Source organism: Vanellus vanellus (assembly GCF_965231255.1).
Source record: "Vanellus vanellus genome assembly, chromosome: 8".
NCBI classification, from domain to species: Eukaryota; Metazoa; Chordata; class Aves; order Charadriiformes; family Charadriidae; genus Vanellus; species Vanellus vanellus.
In genome coordinates this window covers 13,719,266-13,739,060 of record NC_138913.1, presented here as the reverse complement: position 1 = coordinate 13,739,060, position 19,795 = coordinate 13,719,266, and the positions used below count along the sequence as shown (strand labels likewise).

The window sequence follows — 19,795 nt, the reverse complement described above, 5'->3', positions numbered from 1 at the left end:
TCCTTTTCTGCTGCCTCACTGGGGTTGATTTGGCTGTCTCAACTGGTTGAGAGCCTTCGCAAAGGCATTCCAGATGCCCTGTCCTAACCAGGCATGCAAGGGTTAACCAGCACGCTCCTTGGGCCCAGCATCACTTTACCGCAAATGGAGCAGAAGGCAGGCTCAATCTGCTCCTCTTGATGTGTAAGAGTCAAGTGCTGCAGTTTGTGCTCCATATCTTCCCAGATATCCCAGACTCTCTTCATCTCCTGCGGAACACTGCAGTAACTGCTTCCTGGCCATGGGGACACCCCTACAAAAACAACAGAAAAAAATTATAAATCCAATTTCAGTCTGCTTTTTCTGCTCCTGAGATCTTCCTAGACATCAGCCGGTCACAGCCTGCATGGGACACAGAGTGTCTTCGCCTTCACCTCCTCACCTGCCCATCTTCAGCTGGCTGCTGGCATCCCTGGCAGGGCGTTCAGTCATGTCCAGTTTCCTCACCTCCCAGGTAAGGCTGAAATCATCTGAGGCAGCTGCTGCCCATGGCCCGCCAATAACAAACTTGCCTTAATCGTTACTTGCTAATATTTTCCCCTTGGGTGAAATGCCAAGGTTCAGGGCCAGGTGGAACACGTTCAGCTTCTGCGGGGCAAGCTGAGCGACTGCTGTCAGAGTTGTGCAAATGGAGTTTGTGTGTGGTTTTGGTGCGTGTGTTTTTACTGTGAGCCCTTAACCTTCAACGTACAGCACAATCCCACCCGCTGACAGCTCCTAAACATTGGACTCCTTCTGTTCAAGTCACTAATTGAGCAGCAATAAAGGCTAGAATATAAACTACAACAGAAGTTACTGTCTTGCTGCCCACAGCACTTAAAGCTGGAAGAAAACTCTTCTTTGGGGAGAGCAAACAGTGAGGTCTGTGTCCTCCAGCTATGGCCCTCAGTGGCAGGCAGGCACCACTACAGGCTGCTCCTCTAGAAAATGGAAACCCGGCTCAGGACTTTCAAAGGGTGTTGTGGGTTTGAGGCTCAGGCCAGAACCTAAATGCCAGAAGGGAAGGGACTGGCTCACAGGCGGCAGTGCTCAGGGCTGGGTATTTGCTCAGCGTGCAGGAGCTCCGCATCTGCCTTCAGAGGGCCAAATACTGCCCCGGAGGAAGGGTGCTGGACTCTGCTCTGGGGCTGGGCTTTGTACACATGGGCATGGCAGCACCTTCTGGGCATTTTATGCTGGAGGCAACCCATTATCTCGTTTCTGTGGAAAACACCTCCATGAAAATACTCATATTCACCTTCAGGTTGGCGCAGCTCTCTCCAGGTTCAGCACGGGCTGCTGGACCATGTCCTTGGAACAAGGAATCAATGCATTTATCTCGCATTTCGCCATGGCGAATGGGTAATTTGATGCAATTGTGTAGCCACCCACGCCTTCAATTAATCAAAGAGTTTTTCACGCAGCACTGTGCAATATTTTGTTTCCTAACATCGCTGCTACAGAGCACTAGGATCTGTTGTAACATTTCTTACCCAATTCCAGCACTGAGGACTATGCAGCCAAGAAGAAGATGGATCACGTGTGTAGAAATCTTCAGCGTTGCCTCCAGAGGCGATTTCCAAGGAATCAGAAGTTGAATTAATCAGAGGCTTACAGAGGAATTTGGGAAAACAAAATAACGCTAAGAAAAAAAAAAAAACAAACAACAAACCAGCCAACAAACAAAAACAACTTCAGGAAGAAAATAGGAAAAAAGTCAGCAGATTCCCTGGGGTGCCATTTAGGAAGCTCAGGAAAAACTGGAGGAAATCAGAGGCTCTTCTAGAAGACTGGAGAACACCTTGCCAGAGTTCACTGCTCTAGGACAGAGCCGAAAAATCCCTTCCAAGAGACCAAGGGACCCCTGCAACGTTTTCCCTTTCAGACCTGCTCCTGCCCGGCTTCACGTAGCAGCTGCTGATGGGGGAAAGGAACGCGCAGGTAAAGCCTGGAGATGCCCAAGCAGGAGAGCGCTTGAAAATGCTGGGGCTGGACGCTGAATAACTGAAAAGAAACACCTGACAAATGCTTGTCCGCAGCTGAGAGCCGAGCGCCCAGCTCACACCTTTGTCTGCAAATGAGCGGTTTGGGCACCCTTCCCTCTGGGCTCCCCGCAGCCCATGGACACCCCAGCCGGGAAAGCTGGGCTGGGACCGGGAGACCAGGGCAGGAGTGAGCAATGGGGACCCCTCCGCGCTGAACAGAGAGCCTACGTGAGCAGAGCATGGCTCTGGAGCCCACCAGCGCTGCCTATGGCAGCCAGTATGGCTCACCCTTCCCCACCTGCCAGCCAAGGTGGATGCCATCCTCTCCAGCTTCTCCTTGGGAGCTGCAAACATCCTCCATGGCATAGCCCTGAACTGGGGCGGGTGCCTACCCAGTGCTGGGAGCTGCTCTCACGTTTGGCCTCCCCAGGGGCAGCCCCACACGTGGGCCAAACGAGCAGGGCGAGCTTTTACAATCCGCAGCAGCAAACTGCGCCGGAGCCAGCTCCGAGCCAAGAGCTCGCGGGGAGCCCTGGGGGACAGCCCCCCCTCCGCGTGCAGCACCCTGCGGAGCCGCGCAGGTGAACAGTGGGGTGCTGGGTACCCGCAGGCGGGTTGGCCCTGGCGGGGTGCCGGGCTCCCCACCCAGACAGGCTGAGCTGGCTCCCGTGGCGGCGTGGGAGCCCGGAGCCAGCCGCCGATGCTCCAGCCAGGTGCTGCTGTGGGAGTTCCTGGCTGCGGCGTGTGCTCCCTGCAAAATACCCGGTGGTATTTTCTCAGCTGGAAGAAGAGATGCGTATCGATCTGGCAAAAGAGGACTTTTGCAGCCGAGGCTCTGTGTGTGTGCGTGGAGGGAAAGTGGAGCACCTCTCCTGCCCTTGGGCAGTGCACGCATGGAGCCGGGAGTCCAGGGTGCTGCTGCACGCTGGCCGTGGCTGCAGGGTGTTGCAGCACAGGGTAACCGTGCAGGGCTGCTTGCCTCCAGTGTGCCCCCAGCCAGCCTCCCGGGCTGGGCAGGCTCTGGAGACATTTTTGGGCAGAGGGATCACCTATGGAGGGCACAGCTTCAGGCTTTCTGCACCCAAGAGCTGCCTGGGGTGAGAGCAGTTGTCTTTCCCAGTTTGGCAAGTGATGTTTTTTGGTCTTCCTCTTCTGAATTCCTCATCTGTGCTGGTGTTGGTTGGCGTAGGCACAACACTGGGGATTCCCTGGGTGCACGGCAAAGGGCAGGAGAGCAGCAGCTTACCCGTAAAAGTTGCTCTGACTGTAAAAGTTGCTCTGAAATACCAATAGGTCACTCGCTTATTCCCCCCATGCAAAACAAACAAACAGGAGTTGCTGCTGCAGCTCTGGCATGCGGGATTAAAGGGGAAAAGTGTTGAAAAAGGCAGTTTTATAGAACACGTGTCTATGCTGTGAGTGCAGCAGGCATTTGGGGAGCTGAGGGGGGCACACGGGCTGTGTGATCCAGGCTGCCCCTGCTCTGCGGTGGGGAAAACACGGGCGGCAAGAAGAGGGCTGGCACCGTGAGCCTTCATCCATCCCGGCCCCGCCAGGCCAACCGCAGCCACCAGCAAGCCCCTGCACCCCTATTTCACGCTGCCGGGAGCAGAGCAGCCCGCGGTGCTGGGAGCAGCGCCGGGCGCGGAGCGGGTCCCGCTAGAGGGCAGTGGCTCCCCGGGCAGCGCCGCCGCCGCCCGCCCGCCTCGGCGGGGCCGCGCATCGCCGCTGCCCTCCCTGCTTTTACACTTGTGTTTTTCTTCTTTTTCATGAAGACCGCGTTACAAATCCCCTTCACAGAGGAACCAACGCGGGTGGGAGATGATGTACCTGGAAGCGCCTTGGCCTCAGTGCAGCCAGATCTCCCGTTATCTCAATTTTTTTTTTTTTTAATTTCTTTCTTTTTTTTTTTTAATGCCAGATTGGATTTGTACTCTTTCTCTCTTTCAAATCTGCTGCTAGACACTCATTTCGAGAGTGCTGGCGGTTAAAACAGAAGAGGAAAAGCACCATCTCTTCCCCAGGTCTGCTGATTTATCCTCTTTCAGTTTTTCTCTTTTTCTCTTCAGCCCCTGCACCAGTTTATTTGCCACACGAGGAGCCCTGCAGCCAGTTACTTGCCACTGGATTGCACATGGCTGTGCCATGAGAGTGTCTCTCGCGGTGCAGCCACAAGCCTTAGGAACTCGGCAAAGCTGACTGCGCGGGCAGAGCCGTGCTGCTTAATATTAACAAACAAGCTTAGTCGTCCCTTGGCCTTGATGCCAATAATGAGACAACATCTTCCAGGGCATGATTCAGAGTGGGAAGCTAATATGCTCTGAATGGCTCCCCAGGGACTTTGTTGCCACTGATGATGCAGGGAGCCTAATCTCCTACCCCAGGCAGTTGGGAGAGACAATGTAAGCATCTCCCTTGCATGCTGTAATGGTTGGTATCAGCCCAGCTGCCTGTGAGTAACTGCTGAGCGTGCCAGAAGGCACCCACCTTCTGTTGGAGCACGTATCCCCATCGTCCAGGGAAGTGGCACAGCCAAAAAAGCCACTGACTGCCGTGGTCATGTTATCAGTGCATGCAAAGGGCAGTGCACTGCAACGGCAGTGAGAAAATCAGCTGAATGGTGCATGGACACCCTCACCAAACACTTGATCTTAGAGCTATCAAGTTGAAATCCAGTTGCCCGTGGACCTGTGTCTGATGTTGCTGTGGGAGCAGAGTGAGGCATGGCACTGCTGTGACTGCAGCCACCAAGGCAGAAACACACTGGGCACGAGCAATATCCTTGGGTACGGTTGGGACCCTTCAGCCCTTGACTTCAATGCCGCAGGCCCTCAGTCACTGTACACTGTCCTCGGAGATGCCCCTCAGCACTTGCCCGTGCCCCGGGGTTGCAGCTGCAGCCCCCTCATTCTGCCCCAAATCCTGCATCTCCCGTCCACCAGTCCCACAGAGCCTTTCCTTTATTCACCAGTGGTCCCAGTCATCTGGCTCGCTTCATGAAGGCAGAGCTGATGTTTCCTAAGAACAAAACATATGACGCTGTAGGATTGGTTACAAGGAAGTAAAAAAGCATTTTAATAAAATCAGCAGATGCTCCCACCTCCCCAGAAAAGGACTTTTATGAGCCAAGGAAGCACATGGCCGCACTCAGCTGGCAGCAGGGCATGGCTGCGATGGGCAGCCCTGCGACATCCACAGGCGGAGGGGGCTGAGGATGGGCACCAACTCCCCACTGAATGAAAGGCACCTACTAATAGAAATACACTTACACACAAAACCAAACCCACCTGGTTCCACAGCGCTGATGTTAAGGCCTTGTGCTGAAGGGATGGTATATACAGTTGGGAGAGGATGGGCATATAAGGAAAAGTGACCAGTCCATGGGGCCCAGATCAGGAGAGCAAAGCAAATAGCTGCTGTCATATACCTCTGAGTAAAATTTTGGCTCCTTACTCTTAGGGAAGTAAGCTGGGAGAAAGCTGCAGCCAGATCTTGCCAATAGAGCATAAAGATTAGCTTTCTTCCAGTTTATGTGAGCTTCACGGGCAGCGTATCGGCTCCAAAACTCCAGCCTCCACTTTTTGCTATATGCTCAGGGAGTTGATCCACTGCTGCCGTGGGTCACAGAGAGCTCAGGACCCAGAAACCACCAGCTCGAGCCTGGCAGCCGGGCAAGGCTGTTTGCCAAACCTGCCTGGTGAAGTCTCAGCATAAGCACAGCCCGTGCCCAGGTGGCCGCGCTCCACATCTGGGTAGTGGCCATGCACTGCTGCCCCACGGAGGAGACCATGCAAGGGAGCTTCAGGACTAAAGCACTGGCCTGGCGTAGCTCCTCCCTAACCTTCACGCAGTGGTTGGTATAAGCTACACATTTTATGGCTCAGGAAATCAGAAGGCCAAACAGCCCAAGCTCCTGCTTGGCACTGTGGCCAGGCTGCCCAAATGGTTTTCCCACTGAGAAACAACTTGCAAAGAGCCCGAGCGGGAGGTCATGTCCTGCAATCCTCCCACCGCAAAACAGGTGACCACTTTGCCGTCAGGAAGGCAGGGGGTTCTGCTAAGCCACAGAGGACAGGAAGAACGTGATGAGCAAGACAACCTCAACAAGCTCCGCTCGGATGTTTGCCAAGTTTTGTTGTGTCCGGATAAGTTTCATTCCAGGGGACTGCTAGCTTCAGCACAGTTAGAAAACAGCACAGAAGGGCACGCACGTCTTCAGAGGTCCACCCAGGCTTGCGAAATGCAGTTGGAAGCTTGTGATGGATCCCTGCCCTGAAAATTTCATGCCTGCATATGAAGCATCCCAATATCCAAAGACAAAATTCCAATGGGTATGGGTGGAGGGCAAAAGGGAGAGCGCCAGCTTGGGATTCCTCAGCACTGAAACCCTTGCTGTAACATAAGCAATGCAAAAGTGGATGGCAGCAGACAGCAATTACAACCATCAGCAAACATGTTTCAAGCCTACCTGGTTAATGGAAACTGAAATCCTATTTTACCTGATCCAATTTGCTCATCTAGAGGTAAGGAGTCCATCAGCTGAAACAGCAAGTTCTCGCAGTCCTTATAGTAGCACTTATCTCTTTGAGGATGACATACTAGTTTTGAAGATCACATTCAAGCAACCCTTAACTGTCAAAGTGGAACCAGGGAAACAATGCCTCTGGACAGTGATATCCAGAGACAACTGCTTCTCCAATCTTTCGACAAAACGGAAAAGAAAGAGTGACCAGAACCAGAGAAACTAGGCAGCCCTTCCTTACCCTAAGAGTAAATGTAAAACTCACTCTCAAGGGAAGCTTTTTCCTCTTTTAAGATCTTTGTGTCTTTTTCGACTCTTCCCATTCCCAAGCCCCCTCCCCAGCTGTAACCCAGGAAAACTATGAGAGGCAGAGACACGGGGCCCCATACAAAAACCTCTGTTGAGGCTGCGCTGTTAACGTGGTGGTCCGTGAACAGACTGGTGAAAGCCACTCCATCACCCCACTGGCCTGAGCTGCTTTTCTTCCAAATCCTTGGGAGAGGAATTGAGAAGTAAAGGAAAAGGAAATAGTTTTGGTAGGAGAGAGGACACACAGGGAGATCGCACAAAGTCTTTAGTGTAACTTAAATAAGGAGGACAAACCTCTCCAAGCCCTGAGTGGGGTGGTGGAGATGGCTGCGCAAGGCTATTTCACAAGTGTGGAGGTAGGAAAGGGCAGCACTGACCCTCAAAGCACACATCCTCCCCCCCCAGCCAGGGCACACAGCAGTCACAGCTCCATCATATTTGAGCACAGGGCACTTCCCAGTGCCCTGCTCAGAAACAGAATAAAGAAACCTGATGAAAGGGTGCAAAAAAATAAAAAAGCCATGCAAATGACGCAAAAGCAGAAGACTTCACGTTTCAGCAAGAGGCTTACAGGGGCTGACCCATCCGAGCTGCCACCAAGGCAGCAGATGGGTGTGTGATGGCACCTTATAACACATCCTTGTGACATGGATGGCGTGGCGATGAGAAAACTGCATGCGTGGGCAAAGGCGACACTAAGCCCCGGCTGCTCAGAGGAGGAAACAGCAACAAAAGTCTCCTGCTCATTTCCAAGGCGGCGCACAAGCAAGAAAAGAAGCTGTTTGGGAATTCAGTGTCATTTTCAGTTTGGCTTTTATTTTCATTGACTTCAACAACAAGGTGTTCCAAAACACACACAGGTCTTGGTGCAGTCAACACTGTCATTGCTACAAGCATTGGCAGATTCTCAGCTCAATTAAGCCATACGCTTTGATGTATCAAAACGAAACAAAACAAAAAATATCACAGCTCTACAGGGGAGGGTAAAAGCTACAGCAGTTCAAACTCACTTGAAGATTCCAGTTATACAGAAGTGGGCTCCATAGTGGTATACAGTAGAAAGAAGGTTTTCACAGCATATATTTTAATCATTAGTGATGCAGCAGAAAAGCTCCATCTCACTGCTGAGTTGAAAAGCAGATACTGAAGTTCTCGCACCCGGACTCTGGGCACAGCATTAATTGCATTAACCTTTAGAGTCAGAAGCTTCCTAGTTCCTAAAATGACGGTATTTTTGCATCAATATTTGTACAATACTGAAGCAGCTCAGAAGGATTACACAATGGAGATGCAAAACCTTGGAGGCGAGAAGGGCACAACCTAATTCACCTCCAGGAATTTGCAAAGTACCTGCACTAACACTTTCCCCGCACTAACACTGCCCCGCTGAATTAATTTTTGCATCGAGTCAAGAGCAGGATGACTCGCTTCTTTTGTAGCATATAGAAAAAAAAAAAAAAAAAAGACATAGTAAGTTTTCACACTGAGCATGTTAAATACTTTGAAATCTAGGACGCTGCTCTTTGAAGTGTTACAAAATAAAATGATAAAACAGGCTCTCAGTACCTGCCCCCTCCCCCCTCAACTGCAAAGTAACACAGGAATCTCAGTATGAAAAATACAAATATATTTGTCCAGTGATGAGTCATTTGTTATAAGGTATACTGTAAGCGTTCTGCATAAAAATAATAATTAAAAAAACAGAAAAAACAAACAACAACATTTTATTGTGGTTCTGTCAGACCCGGTAGCCCAAGAAGAAATAAAAATTGGCATGTTATGCGGTAGGAAACAAAAATTACACGTACAAAAAAATATTTATATGCACACACTTTACAGGGTAACCATCTTGCATTACCATTTAGAGCTATCCAAAATAGGCTTGCACAGTTACCGAAAGGCAGTCTTTGAATGCCACATAGACCTGGCACAACAGGCAGATGGAGGAGGATGCTAACAGTATCAGACTTAAATGAAATACGTGGCACACAGCAGGGCCCAGAAAACAGCCACTGCGTTGAAACAGGATTATTTGGTTGTAGCCAGGTAGGATGACAGGTCATTTAGGCTGCTTTTTTCATCTTTCCCCAGCCAAAAAATGTCAGGCTTACCGTTAAAAAGAGCAAGCCAACTTGAAAGCAGCTGTGCTGAGCCGAGCTCCTCAGTTTAGGTTTGTTTTGTATATGTTACTCTCACTACCTTGGCCAATATAAATGTAAAAACGTGCACTGTTCAGTTACTTGTCCACAGGATCACTGGCAGTCAGAGGAAATGCCTCAGAGCACAGCTGCTGTAGAACCAATAAAGAAAAAAACAGAGAAAAATCAATTTCTCATGTAAACATGACTTTTTGCAGTAGCAACACTCATATCATCAGGAACCAGTCCTTGTTCCAAGACAGTTGGAAATTTCTTTCTTTGTTTACTCCCCACTTCTAGTCGCTCATCACTTAGTCACCAGCAACTAACTGCAACGGAAACCAAATCCAGCATGGTCTAAATGAAAGGTTGTCTGGTTTTAGGATAGCTGAAGCCCTACAAATCAGTGTGCAGCTCTCAGTTGGTCCTCTGTTCAACTGGAGGTTAGGCAGGCAAATCCTCATGCTAAACTAACCAGGCTGCGTATGTGGCGAAGCCTAATTCTCTAGCTTAAGTGTCAGGAGTAGTACAGAATGGCTAAAGGTTGGGTGGGGGACAGAAGTTAAGAGCGACCAATAGTTGTATTTGCATTTATATCCAGAAACAAGCAAGCCGGGATGTACACACAGATGCGAATTCAGAACAAGAAGAGACAGCAGGTTTGGTTTTTCCCCCCGGAGAAGGCGAAGGAAAAGGAAAGAGCGGGTTGCAGGTGGCCGTAAGGGCTGGCCTGCCCAGCAAAGTGCACGTGCTGTCTCCGCTGGAGAATATTACACATGAACAGAGCACTCAGCTCCGTGGGAAGAGGCTGTTTAAGTGCAACGTTCAGCAGACAGATTCCTATTTATTTTTCGGATGAACTGCTTAGTTCAAGGTTTGGTGGCTTTGGTTTTTTTTTGCGTTTGGTTTTGGGGTCGGGTTTTTTTGGTGCCTTTTTTTTTTCCTTTTTAAAAAATAATTTTAACCTTCCTGCTTTTCAAGGCAGGATCACTTGGATGAGAGAGACAAGTTTGCAGGTCAGGACACCCACAAAGTGTGCGAGGATTCAGAAGTCAAGAAAAGAAGCCCTCTCCCCAAAGGAAAACATGAAACAAGAACACCACCTTCTCGAGAAGGTCAACGGCTTTCAAGGAAATACCACCCGCCTTCCCCCTTCGCTCAGCTCTTCCCCTTGCAAGAGCTGGGGTGGAGGTCACGATCCAGGAGTATGACCCAGACAACGTCAAGGGCATAACCTAGCATGAGTGAGCAAGAAGGTTCCCTCCGCCCTTCGTCCAGGGGTGCAGTACCAAGCAGAAGGAAGACAAATGAAGGGCTGAGCAGTTTGTGGCTGAGGCGGGGTGGAGCGGGGTCCATGGGGCTCACTCCCCTTCCTCCTTGATGCGTTGCTGTTTGTTGCGCCGGGCATCCATGTCAAAGTTGAAGTCGTTCCACTCGTCACGGGGCGGGAAGGAAATGGTCTGCCGGAGCGTGAAGCGGACCGCGTCGATGACCCGCTCTCCCCGGGTTTCGCTGGAGCCCACGCTGACGGTGGAGGCGCCGCTGGGGGTGCGCAGGAGGTGGGGAGGGGAGGAGAAGTCATGGAGCTGCCGGTGGTCCAGGATGCCCTTCCAGATGGCATGGCGGAACTGCTCCGGGATCTTGAGGCTCACCAGATCCTGCAAGGCAAGGTGGAGGGCTTAACAGGGCAATCCCTGGGCAAGCTGGGCTCTGGGAGTAGAAGCAGCCTCTGGGCCACCCTGCAAATACCTATTAACCAACAAAGCTGCTAAAATCCAGGTGGCCATGATGCACTGTAGAAGACAAACCACTAATCCTGAAGGTGGTGGTTCACTTCTGCAAAAGCATGTGTAGCCACGAGGCAGTAGGGACTAACGACACAAGGTTTGTTTTGAAGTTACACAAAACACACGTTCATGCATAAGACATGGTCAGCTAAAGCTAGATGTTTAACTGGACTGCAAGGCCTCCAAGACAAGCTCTGGGAGATCTGCTGGTTGTGTATGGTGGGGGATGCTGGGCTGCAGAAGTTCAACAGATTTGAAAACTTCCGTATTTATTTCAAAGCCTGCAAAAGGACTTTAGTACCCAAGTCTGAGCTCCAGTATTCAAAGTTCTGGGCCTTATTCCATAGGAACTGCCTTAATTACTCGAACAATCAAAATTTAAGAACTGACACAGAACCTTAAAAAACTTGGGCTTTGAGGCCCCATCGTCTCTGGTGCAGTACCTGACGGTAGCATTACCTAAACTCTGGGAAATAGGGTATCAGCTTCTGAAAAGATTAGCAACCGGTTTTGATTAATGTGGGTCAGCTTTCTAATTAGAGCAGCAGCAGAAGGAAGGCAGCCCACGCTAGGAAGCAAAAGCACCACAGCCTTGCAAAGTCTCGGGGCAAAAAAAACTGGGACAGCCAGCTCTGAGGAGAGCAATGGCAGAGGAGAGGAAGCAGCAACCCTGCAGCAAAAGCCATGCGAGAGGGGGAAAAAAAAAAACCAAACCCAAACCCAGCTGGGCTGAGATGCCAGTGGCAAGGGAAGATTGTTAAGGTAAGGCCAGAGAACAGAAGCAGGGAGTGCAGACCACTTCTGGGCAGCCTACTTGTCTGCAGGCGAGTGAGGTGTTTCAGAGCGGTGTAAACTGAAACCAAGCCCCGCAGAATTTACAGGCGTGTGGGCTGGGGCCGCTTCGGGGGCTAAAATGGACCATGGTGGGGAGGGGGAGATGCTCTTTCTCTGTGCCAGGCAAGGCAGTTACACCGCTGGCCCCGAGTCCAGCCTCTCTTCACCTCACAATGAGTCCTCCCTGTGTGCAACAGCCTTGAATCAAACTAATCGTATAAAAATAAAAAATATACTGATTCTGGATTTCTGACCCGTTCCTACAGCAGGGCCAAGAGTGCAAACAAAGGAAATGGTGAGGAGTTACTTACATCCATGGAGTAATGCTCAATCTGATAGATGGTGGTCAGCCCCTGGGTCGTGAAATAATCCACACAGGATGAGCAGCCCAACCTCGCTAAGAAGCTGCAGAGGAGGAAGGAAGGAAGGAGAGAGAAAAAAGGATCACCCTGGCTGCAACAGCCCAAACCACAGAAAAACCAAACACTCAGCCAACCTGCAGCAACAGGAAACAAAGCTTTCACCCTTGGCTTGACCTTCTCCAAGACATCCCAGGCCAGCAAGCCACATCACTGCCACATCAAACACGAGGGAGTCCTTCAGCTCAGTGCCTAGCAGACAACCCTCCTGGCAGCACCTTGCCTTTGTCAAGAGCTGGTGCTACACAGCCTGGATCTTGGGGCAGGAAGGCTCACGTGGGCCCTCCTGCCAGGTCACTTCACCCAGAAAGTGGCTGAGCCCATGGCAGCCCGCTGCACGAATAGAGGGCTTCAGCAAGGCGGTGGGTCTGGGGCTCAGACACGTCATGCACACAAAGTACTTCAAATCAGCACATTCCTCCCTAAACAGAAAGGATGACTCCTTTATGGACAACATCTTTCAGCCTGCCCCATGGAGGGTGGAGGGGCTTCTGACCCCAACCATGGCTTGTTGAGTAGCCAAAGGGGGAAAAAAAAAAAAGAAAAAAAAAAAAAGGAAAAGGCAAAAAGAAATGTTTTCAAGACTGCCTGGTGCCCTCAGCTCCACCAGTCCAACAGATGCTGCATCCCTCGGCTTTCTTGCAGTCCTAACGTCCCTGTTTCTCTCAGCTGCTCAGACATGGGGGTTTGAGGCTCGGTGCCCAGAGGGTGCCAGCCCCGGGACTGCCAAGACCCACTTGGATCCACTGCTCCAGGAGAATGGGGCGAGGGACCCGGCAGGACACTTCAGGCTCCCAACACAAGGCCTCCTGCTCCCTGCGGGTGGGACGCGTGCGCCGGGCAGCCTGCTCCCGCTCACCTGACGATGCTGCAGTCTGTGGGGTACGGAGGAGGGGGGGTGCAGTGGGATGTTGAAGGCATGGAGAGGGGAGGAGGCAGCGCCTGCGTGGGGCTGAGGCCATTCATGTCACCGGTCATGGCCATGTGGGTGCCCATCATGGGAACTGGAGGAGAGAAGAAGGAGGAGCACATTGTTACCCAGGCGTCCCCGGAACCCCACACAGCACCAAAGGACAGCACCTGCAGACGAAACAGCCTTAAATCCCCTGCAAAGCCCCACACGGAGCAAGCTGACAGGGAATTTCAGGCAGGGCTGCAATGTCCACACAAGGACCAGATGGCAGACAGTCCTCCAGGAGCTCTTCCCTTACTGGGGCAACAGTCGGCAGCACTGCCTCCGCCACCGTGTCACCTTCCCTTACAAACAGGCTTGGTAGAAAGCTACGCAAGCCGCGGGCGTCTCTGCTTTCCCTGCTGCAGGAGAGGAGTGGGACAGAGCCAGCAGAGTAACCCAATACAGAAGCCAAACAGCTTTGTTTTCAGAGACACCGAGAGCACCCAAAGGGGATCAGCAACAGGTGTGGGCAAGAGCCCAGCACTTTTGAAATTTAAAAAAAAAAAAAAAAGCAAAGCACAAACCACACAACAGAACTCAGCCCCCAGAACCATGTCTGTCGTCCTGGACATACAGGGCTGCTGGGCACTCTGCAGCAGCCAGGAAGCAGGTTACAGAGCTGCAAGACGCAGATATTTCCTTTGAACCTAAGAATTGTCTTAATTGAACCAAGGGAAAAAAAAAAAGGTTGCCAGCGTTCGCATCTCCTCTGCTAGAAAAGGAAGAAGAAACAAGTCTTGAAAGACAGATGACAGCGCAGCCAGCCAGATCTGCAGCAAGAAGTGGCTCTGTTCCCCCCTGTGAGGCTCAGAGCAGGATGCTGAAACCTGGAGAAAGCAGGTGACTCGCCCCGTGACACAGCAACGAGCAGTTTTGGGCTCTGCAGGTTCCCAACCCTGCTACCACGAGTGACTCCAGGATCCCCGGACTAACACTAACCGCTTAAAGATGCCAAATCTCCCTCCCTAGATTAGTGGGGTGTGCACACCAAGCAGGAGAAGAAGGAGCGAGGGTTTCTTACTGTTGGTTCCCATGCCGTCAGGGATGGTGGTTGGGGTCAGGGCATTGCGCTGCTGGGGGTTAATTAGCTGGCTGACCGAGGGCAGCTTGTTCATGCTGTTCATTTTGCTGAGCGGTGGAGAGCTGGAGCCGTAGGATGACTGCGACTGCATGGAGGTCCTGCAAACCAAGGAGATGTTAGGACTGGAATCGGAGCAGCTGGTTGCTAAGAGTGTGCATCCAAGGGGCTATGCTTTCTTCTTGTGGCAGTGGTGAGCTACTGCTAGTGAAATCACAGATAAAGATCACTGGAGAGAGAGTCAACAGGAAATAAGAAGTTTCCCAGATATTCTGGGCATTTAAAAAACAAATGGTGAAATACCGACAAAGGGAAGCTTCACTTTCAGTTCAAACTTCCTATTTAAGGAAAAGTTTCTATGTAAGTTTCTCCGTTGAAAAGAACATATCAAAGCCATCAGATGGCTGCCAAAACCCAAAAAGAGTATTTTTAAGTTAAGCTCTCCTTATGATCAAAGACATTTTTTCATAAGAACAAGAAGGAAGCCATCTGAAATCATCCTAACTACCCCTAAAACCTGATCGCAGAAAAAAATTTTCAGATCAGGTCATAATTATCACATTGGTTTCTCCAAAATTCCTTGTTATTTATATAATCAGGTATATAAGCCAGAGGCTCTTTGCCCAAGAGAGACTCCACACACCTTTGGGACCACGACTGAGATGGTCGGAGCTGCCTGGGACACTGACACGCAGCTTTTGCTGGTGTCAAGGAAAACCTGGTATCCAAACCCCGCAGGCTGCTTGCAAAGAGTATCAGATTCCTACCACCACTCGACAACAGCACGAACAGTCCCTCAAGTCCAGACAGCCCCAAACTCCATCCAGCATATCCACGAATCAGGCCAGAGAGGCTGGCTGGCGAGCTCCCCTTCCCCAGCCCCGAGGGTCCCAGCTGCAATCCCACCTCGTAAACGATCCGGAACACGCAGACCAGACCGCTTCTGAATGGCAGCCCAGTTCCCAGATCGAATTACGGCTGTGGCATCCCATCTGGAGTGGGGTCTTATTTGGGATATGCAGAAAACGATCATTAAAGCGGGCCCAGCAGTGCAATTGGCAGAGCATTGCCATGCCACAAGAGAGCGGGTTTTTCTTTCTCCGACACCAGGGGCATTTGCAAGACCGGCCAAAAGGTGCTGGGGAAGCGGACACGCTTCCCAGACACGATGTACTCTCGCAGCTCATGCTCGCCCAGGAGAGCAGAGGTCACCCAGCTTGCCGTAGAGCCTAATGCTTGTTCATCCTTATCACGGTGACCCCACGGTGAACGTGCAAGGTCACATTCCCATCTTATTTCCCACTGGGAAACTTGTTCGTCTGGGTACAACTGGTTACACCAATTCCTGGGAACTGGCTTTCCTTCTATGCAAACAGAATAGTTATTACTTCAAACAAGCAAAGTGTAAAGGAAAGAAAAGTCTTATTCCTAGATAATTTATTAAAACCTTCAGCACTCAAGGTCAAGTTTCATACAATTACATTGTCTCCAGCTTCCTGCGCTTTTAAAGAGGTGCAGTGTTGGGTGGAGAAAACATCTATGCTAACAGGCTGGAGTATCTAAGGCCCCGAAGAAATCTTACCTAATTACACAATTACAGGAGGTACAGAAGGGTGTGAACTGTCCTTTGGCAGTGAAGATGCAGGACAAGATCCAGCAAACTTCATACACTCAAGGAAGTGGAAAGCATAAGAAGCTTCACAAATTAATATTAATGATGGCAGCAGCTCCCAAGGGGAAGTGAAACTGAGCCACGAAGTTCAGACCCAACTTTTCAAGGTGAAGGGAATGATTCAGATCTGAGGTTTCAATTCACCAATTATAAAAGTCGAGGCCAGCCATGAAATTCAAGTCAGGTTGACACCACCCTTAAACTAAATGCTTCTGGATTTAGGACCAAAATGAATATTTCTAACTTTACAGGTTCAGGCACCTATCCTAACTCAGGTTCAGCTGACATTAATACACACCTGAGTAGTCTCTTAGGGCAAACCTGCATGATAAATAAGCGAGGTCACCACATACACAGTGACATTCCAAATCAACAAAGACTTCCCGAGAGAGATTTAGTTTCATTGTTTAAGCTCAGGATAGATTTTTTTTTTTTTTAAAAAGGATGCCTGTTGCTACGAAACAAGATTGTCCAAGGTGGGCAGTAGTGGGTCTAACTTTTCTCTCTACACCACCAACAGTGATTTCAGTGAAGATAGGCAACTACAAAACACTTGGGGGAGAAAAAAAAAAAAAAAAAAAAAAAGCAAGCAGCAAACAAACACAACATAACCTAAAGCAAACTACACTATACAAAACAAATGCATACTTATAGCTTAAGGACTCCCTTCTTATCTCATTCATACTCATAAGAATCAAGATTAGCTCTCAAGACTATCAAGTGAATAAAACAGGAAAGAAACAAAAGCATTTTTCTTCATACCCATTCTTGTTTCAACTAAATTATGCCATCACATAAGCAGACATGTAAAAGATCTAGAGAAAGCCATTTGGCCAAAGAAAAGTCCCAAGGTAAACCAAGATGCAAAATTTTATTGAAAATTAATGTCACACATCAATATAGCAACAGCCTCAGAAACACAAGGAATTATTTTTGATATTAAACACACAGACTACATGATGTTTGAGGATTAATTTAAAATATATTGCTTTTTTCTCATTTTTTTTTAAATAGGTATTATAAGAATGTCATGCACAGTGATTTCCATTAAAATTATACTTACTATGTCTCAAGAAAGATTAGAATTAGAGCATTAACATTTCTTTGATATCAATGCCAATAAATGCATTTTAATATCAAGGTATAAGGACTTCAATTAAGAGACTATTATGCTTGTTGGAACAGTGTGATATGAAAGGCACTGAGTCACATTCTGCAACTGATTTTTCTCTCTTCAAGAGACTGTAATTATTTAGCCAGTGACATATGTAGTTATGCAAGCTCATGAGGGCAATCGTCTCTCATGCTTTAAGGCATATACTGATCATCTCAAGAGGTCAGGAAGGAACTGCCTTCTCCCACTTATGAAGCACAGTTCAGCTCACAGGTTACCTTGTATAATTTTGCGCTTTCCCGGCTCACTGGGTATCAGCCCTTCACCAGAGGTAGGAAACTGCTTGGATAGACCAATTACCTGATTCAGTAGACAAGTCCTAGAGTCCTTATTCACATTAGATGAGCACACCGTCATGTAAGCAGCCTTAATGCAAGTGACATCAAAGGTTCAGTAAGTGCAAGAAGAGGGCAGCTCAGGCTCAGAGAGTTTAAGATTTCATATAAGCTGCTGTGCCTACAGTTTCCTATCCCTGAAGACCTGGAGCTAGTCACAACGCAAAGAGACCCAAATGGAATCAAAGCTGCCCAGTTCTGGGCCTGCCTTGCCTTACAGTAGCCACAGCAAGTGCAACAAGGATTACATCGCAAGTTCACAGGTGGTCAACATGCCCATTGGCAATTTTTTTTCAAGTAAGGTTACTCACTGGGCTGCATAACTGCAGGGTGTCACTATGTAGTCTAGTAATGGCACACAAGTGACACAGATGATGCTCAGTTGCATTCATTTACTTTGAAGGCCCGTGGAGTGGGACACTAAAAAAAGCAGAGATGCCCTTGTTCTCAAACAGCTGCTATTCTAAAGCAAGCAGTAGTGCATCTTTTCAACCACCCATGTAGTTTGTAGGCTTGGTAACCAACTCGGGGCGTGGAAAGGAAGAACTCTGACCATCACTAGGGAGACTACAGTACAGGGACAAGGGTGGAGGCAATGACTGCCCTTAGGTTTCATGTGTGGGAATTTCCCAAGGCAGGCAGTGGATGCAATCTGCTCTCCAGGGAATCGAGCTATAATACAGGGAGTGGATATATATCAACTAGTTGACATAAACTGAATAGGACCTGACTGACTGATAAGGCCCAATTAGTCCACTCAGCTATTCCTTAAAAGGAAAAGGCTTATTTTTCTGAAGTCCCAGAGGTGACAAAGAAGAAAAAAGACAGCTGGGAAAAAGTTGTGGGTTTTTTTTTGTTTGTTTGTTTTATCTGCAAAGGACAGACTACAAAGCAGTTGCTTCCAGCTCCAGGTTATTTGATAAAAAAAATAATAAATAAATAGGCACCTTCTAAGATAACCACCTTGTAGCTAGAGAGCAAATCAAGTCACCATTAAGACCAGTTTCACAATCATCGTCCTCTTATAGGTAAAGAGGACAAATCAGAAAGCCTTTCCAGAGGACAGTGGGATCCAAATAATTTACATTCTTGTTTGGTGGAAGTCCCACCCATCATGGATGTGTTGCTCATCGTGGTACAAGAGATTTCCTAGAGGTAAGGCCAGATGATGAAGTGGAACATGAGCTGCAATTTCCCGTGCAGGTTGTGGATGCCTTGAATCTTCTGGTGGGCTACCTCCTCAGACTTGCTGGCCCTGGAGCAGAGCTCTAGATACAGATTAGTGTCCCCCTGTCTCAGTATTTCTGTATTGCCATCCGCAAGCAGACAAGACCAAGATCCAGGAATAAACATTGATTGGAAAGACAGACTGGCAGTGCCAAGCATGATCTTGCACCTGGGCTGCATTTGCAGTTCAGATTCCCACCTCTCACAGGGAAAGGAATACTATTTCCTTTCTTCTCCCAGATAAAATGGCACAGAGCAAAAGTTATCTGCTTTGTGATCTTGAGGTACTTCCTGGAGTTCCCAGGTAAAGTAAAGAGGCACTTGGTTTGGCTAGCTTTACACAAGGAACGATGGTAGAGCTGCAACTATCTGAAATAGTCACTGCTAGTTTTTAATTAGTTATTTTTTATATTTAATCACAATTTTGGGGGCTCTTCTCCATCAGCCGTCCCCCACGCTCCTACGGTAGAACAAGTCTTGCTAAGACAACGAAGGAGGTATCCAGAGATGGGATATGGCTCTCAAAGGAGATGTTAGTATGAGTCATCACCTGCTCAGATCACAGCTCTGCTGCCTGGAAGCAGATTAGGTGATGCTCAGAGATAAGAGTCTTCTCCCACTACATCAGGCTTTTTTCCTTGGTGGGTGGCCAGGAGGCCCTTTCTGCATTTGGGAGGCACTTTTGTTTCAGGCTGTGCCTAACCACGAGTGTGTCAGAGCTGGGTACACACTTGCCCCAAATAAATCCAGCATCAACTGTGCTGCAAGCAGAGGTCCCCATCAGTATTGATCCAGCCACCAGGCTGTTTCCCCAGGGGCCGCTGATCACTGGCACTTACATCTGAGCTCTGCTCCCCAACCACCACTGATCTGGGCAGACACCAGCCTGCAGGGATCACTGTACCTGGTGTACCTTCAGTAACTTCTTCACATTTCCATTTCCTGCAGCCATGAACATCAGAGGGTGCCTCGAGAGAGATGCCACTGCCTGAGAATGTGGGTTGAGGGCACTTCTCTACCAGCATTAGGGGCTCTTCTTCATGTAAGGATGTCTGAGCACCTCTTTGTGGGGAAAGCCACAGCAGGCATCATGCCCATCCTCAACCAGGTCCTTCCTCATTGCCAGTATCCACACCTGGTGCCACACCATCCGCAATGCCAGGTTAATTCCACGGTGCGTCACTTGCCTGTTGATCGTTCCTCCTTTGTGCAGGTCTGGGTATAACACTTAGGGATGATGTTTCCAAAGGATTCAAATCCACTTTGTCAAGCCCCATACAAACAGCTTTCAGAGGCAGAGTTTGGTATAAGCAATGTGAGGATTTACATGTCCTTGCTGAGA

General features: G+C 49.3%; 1 protein-coding gene across 5 annotated transcripts in view; it reads right to left on the bottom strand.

Moving 5' to 3' along the window:
• Positions 1-10,333: 10,333 nt before the first annotated feature.
• The window catches only part of TP63 (tumor protein p63), a gene marked incomplete at both ends in the record, with an annotated part of 106,052 nt that continues 96,590 nt past the window's right edge, over positions 10,334-19,795 (bottom strand). For all 5 annotated transcript variants that reach the window (XM_082487006.1, XM_082487007.1, XM_082487008.1 and 2 more), the window contains 4 exons: positions 10,334-10,630; positions 11,905-11,998; positions 12,872-13,016; positions 13,989-14,146. In XM_082487006.1, the coding sequence (XP_082343132.1) occupies positions 10,334-10,630; positions 11,905-11,998; positions 12,872-13,016; positions 13,989-14,146 (694 nt within the window). The remainder of the gene's footprint in view (positions 10,631-11,904; positions 11,999-12,871; positions 13,017-13,988; positions 14,147-19,795) is intronic.